At 50.6% G+C, this 6,000-nt stretch overlaps 1 protein-coding gene across 2 annotated transcripts in view; it reads left to right on the plus strand.

The window, feature by feature from the left end:
• Positions 1-5,506, plus strand: part of SMARCC1 (SWI/SNF related BAF chromatin remodeling complex subunit C1) — a gene marked incomplete at its 5' end in the record, with an annotated part of 82,047 nt that extends 76,541 nt beyond the window's left edge. For both annotated transcript variants that reach the window (XM_084282207.1, XM_084282208.1), the window contains 2 exons: positions 1,702-1,878; positions 3,441-5,506. In XM_084282207.1, coding sequence (XP_084138333.1) covers positions 1,702-1,878; positions 3,441-3,526 — 263 coding nt within the window. In that variant the 3' untranslated portion in view covers positions 3,527-5,506. The remainder of the gene's footprint in view (positions 1-1,701; positions 1,879-3,440) is intronic.
• Positions 5,507-6,000: the final 494 nt, after the last annotated feature.

Raw genomic sequence — 6,000 nt, forward strand, 5'->3', positions numbered from 1 at the left:
GAGCTGGACCAAAGCAGATGCGTCGATGCCCGTGGCAGTAAATTCCTGCCAAGTCTGCTTAAATCTTCGGCTATCCGAGCGCCGCGTGTCGATGTGCTTGAGGGCAGGGTGCCATGCAGAAGGACTGAGACAAGCAGGAGCCTTGTGAAACGCAGTGAGGACAAACACAAAGCCTGAGCCTGGGAGGGCTTGGACCATGCCAGTTTTTAGACCACACATCTGGGGCACTGGGCCCACCAGTATAAGAAAGATACGGATAAACTGGAGTCAGCCGAGGGCCACCGAAGACCATCAAGGGCTGCATCTTTCTGCATGGAGAGGCAAAGTTGTGCAGTGTAACGTTAGGAAATGCCCCACGTTTCCTCTCCTCTTCAGGCTGGTGACCGGAGGAGTAAGGATTCGAGTCACCTGCTCACCATCACCAGAGCAGGAAATCTTTGTCCCCAGCAGGAACAAAATAAGAGAGATTAAAGGCTCAAACGCGGGCAGGTTTTGTGGTTGGCTGCTGCTCTTTAATAAGAAGTGATGGAAATGCCACGGTGTGCGCTGCAGGCCACTCACCAGCGACGGTGTGTCTGGGGATAAACACGCAGTCCTTGTCTTTTGTGAATTTTGTGTTTGAGAAATTGGATGTTTCCACAGAGCTTCACATCTGCTGCTTGCAGGCGTGCTGGTCTTGCTCCTGCGATGGAGCAGCATCAGCTTGGTCCTTGGACCTCTTGTTGTGTGACCGTGAGCTCCCGTGTCGTGTTTTGTGGTCCAGTGCTTCCGAGTCTCTACGAATTTTGGGTGATTTTGGCGTCGGGGCTGTACGAAGCCAGCGAGCTGTGGTTTGTTGGATCCCTGGGCACCGGGGCTGTCACTGGCTCGGCTTTCAGCAGCAAGTGCTGCTCCCTTATCCCCTGGTCCTGCCTTGCCTTTGTGCAAGGACAGCCTGCCTCTCTGCTGTGATGCTTTTATGTCCTGTTCTCAGAGCCTTCCCCGTTGGAGGGTTGTCATCGTGTTTTGTTTCACATAAATGGTGAAATATTTCACCGGGTTTTGGGGTAAAGTGTGCTCCTCCAGAGTAAGCCTTTACAACCCCTGCCTAATAGCTGCTTCACTAACTACATATATATGTAAAAATAAATGTAATTGGATTACACAAAATAATCTCTTCAAATGAGGCTTTCAAGCAGCAATCAGCAAGTTTTGGTGTCCAAAGCTGCGCGGTCCTAACAGTTCCTTTACATTGCTGAAACATAAAGGTCTCTTACAGAGCTGATAAGCAAAGGAGATTTATTGGAACCTCCGTCACATCAGAGTAGGTTTTTTTTAACAGTGGAAATACTTATACAGTATAATTTTTAATTAAATGATTTAATTTCTCCCATTAAATTAATCCATTAGGCTCCGTGGCTGCTCTTTTTCATCAAGTGCTCTTAATTCAACGTCTCGTTTGTTCTAGCAGTTTGTTTCCTGTGCCTTTGTGTGGCTGGATATTAAATGCCATTTCAGCAAGGCTTCACGTAAAGAGCTCTGTGTTATCTTCCACCCGCTTCTCCTCCTGATGCTTTTGAGAGATGACAAGTGCCCAGGAGTTCTTCCTGCTCCCGTGTGCAGGCTGGCTTTTCTCACTGCTCAGTGAACAACTGGGCTGTTTTCTTCCCACATCCGTGTTTCTCCACGTCTCAGCACCTTGTCTCTTCGATGCTCTTGCAGGTCAGATGCCAGGGCCTGGCTCGATGATGCCTGGGCAGCCCATGCCAGGCCGGATGATGCCCAGCGTGGCGGCCAACATCCACCCGGCCGGCGGCGGTCCTCCCCCACCCGGCATGTCGCCGATGTCAGGGAACCTCATCGGACCCCGCGTTCCTCTAGCAGCTCCCAACGGCATGTGTAAGTGATCTCCACCGGTAACATTTTGATTGTACCTGGCGTGGTGTGGCTTTTCTGTGGCTTGCCTCGCTGCTGGAAGAGTCACCGTGGTTGAAAACCCCTTCGTGTGCTGCGGGGAGAATATCTGTACGTGTTGGCAGCCAAAGACTGGTTCCCGAGGTGTGCTTGAAGCTTTAAGTGCTCGTCTCCCCTCTAGGCATCCAAACGTACTCCGTTGTCCTTTATTTTATTTATAACATCCGTTATTTTATTCATTATGGTGCTAAGGCTTTGTAGTCTTTGTCAGAAGCCTCTCTCGGCTAAGTCTGCGAGAATGCACAGCAGAGCCTCACGAACAAACTCCAGCTAAATCCTTAAATAGACCAGAATATAAAAACTGACAACTTAGCACTGTGGAATGAAAAAGAGGAAGTACTAATTTAAAAAAAAAAAGTATATTGGGAACGTTCCTTACATGATATAAATACCCTGAAAATGAAGTCAATTTACGCCAGCCAAAAAAAAAAAAAGCTCAAGTCAGTAGCCACCGTGTGGGTGTTACTTGAATGAGCATGAGGATTGTGGCCAAACCCGGAGAGTAGAAGAAAAGCTGAATGGCTGGTGCAAGAAAGATGCTGCGGCGACTTCCTCGATAAATTCGGCCGCGTTACCTGCAGCCTGGGACAAGCTGCTGGCCTGCCTCGCTGCTGTCACCACCCAGCCAGGGATTGTAATCGCTTTGAGTACCTCTGGCAAAAAATAACTGGGAGAAGTCTGCCCATTTGGGCTCCAAAAGCTGAAGGGAGTTGCCGAGGAGTACTGACTCACTGGTGTTAATCAGCATAAGCATGAATTACTTCTCCTTCGGATGCTATTTCTGTGCAGATCCTTGCTCTTTATTCTCCCGGTGCTCTAGCTTTCCTTATTTTTTTTTTTTCTTCCATTTTTCTGAGCCTCTACCTCTGGGAATATCTCATGTCAGGTTGTATTCCTGCCTGCTCTTTTCCTCTACCTCGGTTTCTTTTTTTTTTTTTTTTTTTTTCCCTCCCCTACTAAACAACTCAGTCATGTTCCATTAGCATCTCCTCCGTGCGCACGAAAGCTGGCCTTTTGTGGACCTCGTTTCTCCCCTTCCACTTGCTGCAGCTGTGGATTCCTCTGCTGTAACCTACATACGGCGTGCGGAGCTGAAGTGCAGGGCTGTGTGCGTGTGAGGTGCATTGTTCCATCTATTTTATTTTAAACAGCACGGGGCCGCATCTAAAGGCTCGAGCACGGCGATGAGAAATTCGGACTCCAGCTCTGAAAGTTGCACAATGTGAACTTCACCACCCCGTGAGCTGCACGCCTCTCATCTTCCCTGTGCAAACGGGGAAGGTTTTTCCCCTCTTTCACAGTGCCCGTGCAGTGCTCAGGGGTAGGAGAGGCGCGATGAGACGTGCTGGGGGGCTCCTGTGATGCTTCGAGGGGGGGAAGCCGCAGCCGTGGTCATTCCTGGGGCTGGTCTGAGCCAGCCACTTGGGCGTGCTGTGCTCCTCCAGCCGTGCAGCACCCAGCTCACTGTTTCTCTGCTGTCCTTGCAGATCCCCCCCCTGCGCAGCCGCCTCCACCAGCGGAAGGGGTGACCCCACCTCCGGCAGGAGCCCCGCCGGCCTCAGCAGCTCCCTAAGCAGTCGAGGAAGAAGGAACTTCTACAGCAGCATAGTGGTGACCAAAAATAACTCCTCAGTTACCTTCTGTTCCCTGGGGGGCTTTCGCCTCCTGTTCACCTGCCCCAGCTGTGTGTGTGCACACATCCCCGTGTACAAGCACACACACAGAGTCTCCTTCCCCTGCTCCCCTCCGCTCGCAGCCCGTCAGGATTTGGCATTCCTTTGGGAAATCTTTAGATCAGAAATGCCAGCGATGCTCCCATGTTGCTGGTGGGAAGCCCCTTACACTTCTTCTTGCCTTCCGGAGCGTCCTCAACTCTGGTTTTCTTTCATCTTGGTGTTTTGAGCTTTGGGTTCTCCTGGGAAGCATAGAAAAAAAAGAAAATAGGAAAAAAAAAAATGAAGCTTTTAGGGTGGAGGCATTAACTGAGCTTTAGGATGCAGCACGTGCCCAATCCACCTGTGGCTTCGTGCTTCAGGTTCTCCAGGCAGAACGAGCAAAGCATCAAGATCGGATGCTAAACCAGCGTTTTGGGCTGAAAAGGAAAATAAATAAGGGTGTGCTGTAGCACGGAAGGTGCAGGAATGCCAGCCATGTTCATTAGAGGTATCTGATCATTAAGGACAGTAGCTGAGTCCTGGGGCTGCCTCGCTAACTTATTAAAGAAAATATTGATCCAGTGCGAATGAAGCCAGGAGGAAATCAATTGGAATAAAACCACTCAACAGTAGGAGTTTTCTTGCTCCAGTTTTTACCTTTCTTTTGCCTTTGAAGGTGGTAGTTGAACCTTCCCTCTGAGTAGTTTGGTACAGTAGCCAACTGAGGAATAAAAAAACACGATTTTTAGTCCCTCTTTTTGGAGCATATACTTTTTACTTTTTAAAACGAACAAAATTGAAAAAAAGAAAAAAAAAAAAAAGTAGGTAGCAAAGAAGTGCTAGCATACGGGATTGGGTTGGGGTGGCTGGGGTGCGAATGCCAGAACTACCTCCTGCGACAGCCGGCGTGGGCAGAGGGCAGCTGCTGCGGGATCGGGATCAGGAGAGCCCCTCGTGCACACAGCATCTGCTCCCCCACCGCCTCGAGGCTGCTGTGGGGTTGTGGCCAAGGGAAAAGTTTGGGAGGGATCTGAACGAGACCACTGGAGCAGTCCTGTGGGTACGATGCAGGACTCAGACAGCCCCGAGCTGCTGCTCTGCAGTCACCAGCAGCTTCCAAGGAACCCTTTGCCTGCCCCGGGGCCTCTGCCCTGTCCCCAAACCGAGAGGGCTGGGCAGGTTTCACACCAAGCATCTGGAGACTGCTCCTGTACTCAAAGGGCAGCTCTCGGGGCGGGGTACGAGGTGGTGTTTTGAGGCTTGGCCAGCGAGGGGTCTCCCAAATAACCCGAAACCCGCAGAACCCCGTTTGTCACCAGGCTTAAAAACAAGGCTTTGCTTTGAGGAGCGCTCAGGTCATCGACTCACCAACACGAACGGTTGGACTTCATCAGGTCCTGAGGGTGCCTGAGCGTGGGGTGAGCATTTCTGGGCTGGCTGCACGCCCGGGCAAGTGGCTGCGGCCTCGATACTCGCAGCGCATAGGAATAACGCTTTCCACTGTCAAGCTCTAAGAATCCACAGTGCCTAGCAGAGAACGGTCAGGGCCCGCCCGCCTTCCACCTTCCACCAAGGAAATTCCTTCCCAACCTTACCTTTCCCTGCAGGGGCTTTGGGGTGAGCGTTGGGATTCTGGTTCAGACCGTAGTCCGGTTTAGAATAACCTCAGGTTGTTTTTAGCGCGATCAACTTCAAATATAAAGGATCCAGATGGAGACTTATTTTTTACTGTACTAGTGATGATCCTACAGAGTACCTGAATTCTTGACACTGTTGTGTTTCTGTATAAATAATACATGTGCTGACTTTTTCATCCTGATCCTCTGTATAGGGCCGGTTTTATTCCTGCAACGCAGCCACCCAATTTTGTGAAATAAAAAAGTCTTTTTTGTACAAAGCTCGGGCCCCTTTGTCTGCAGTCTGGTTTCTCAGGGTGTGCGTTGGGGATTTGCTGAGTTGCTGCTGCTACAACACGGGGCTGTTTGGGGCCGTGTCCGAACCACGGCGGGGCGAGCACAAAGCCAGAGCTTGGTACCAGCGAGCTGGGAGACATCTGAGCAAGGCAGGTGAGTGAAGGCCCTTCACAATGCACTCGGCGATCTGCTCTGGGGAATATTTCAGATTTTAAAACCTTTCATGAATGTGGATGAGGTAAAACAGCATTCAAGGCCCAGGACGATTTTCTTTTTGATTCCTGCTGTCTCGCACCCTTGCTGTGCTACCGCCGCCTCGGACAACTGCTCACGCTCACATCCCTGGCTGAATTAAACACCTGAAAGAACTGCTCTGAGGTGGCGTTTCCAATAGAGGACTGGGCACACTGACCTAGCAGGGTCCCACCTGCCCTCTATTCCTCCACGAGCCTCACGGTTAATTGTTTAATTCAATCTTC

Source organism: Netta rufina, assembly GCF_964035555.1.
Source record: "Netta rufina genome assembly, chromosome: 2".
NCBI classification, from domain to species: domain Eukaryota; kingdom Metazoa; phylum Chordata; class Aves; order Anseriformes; family Anatidae; genus Netta; species Netta rufina.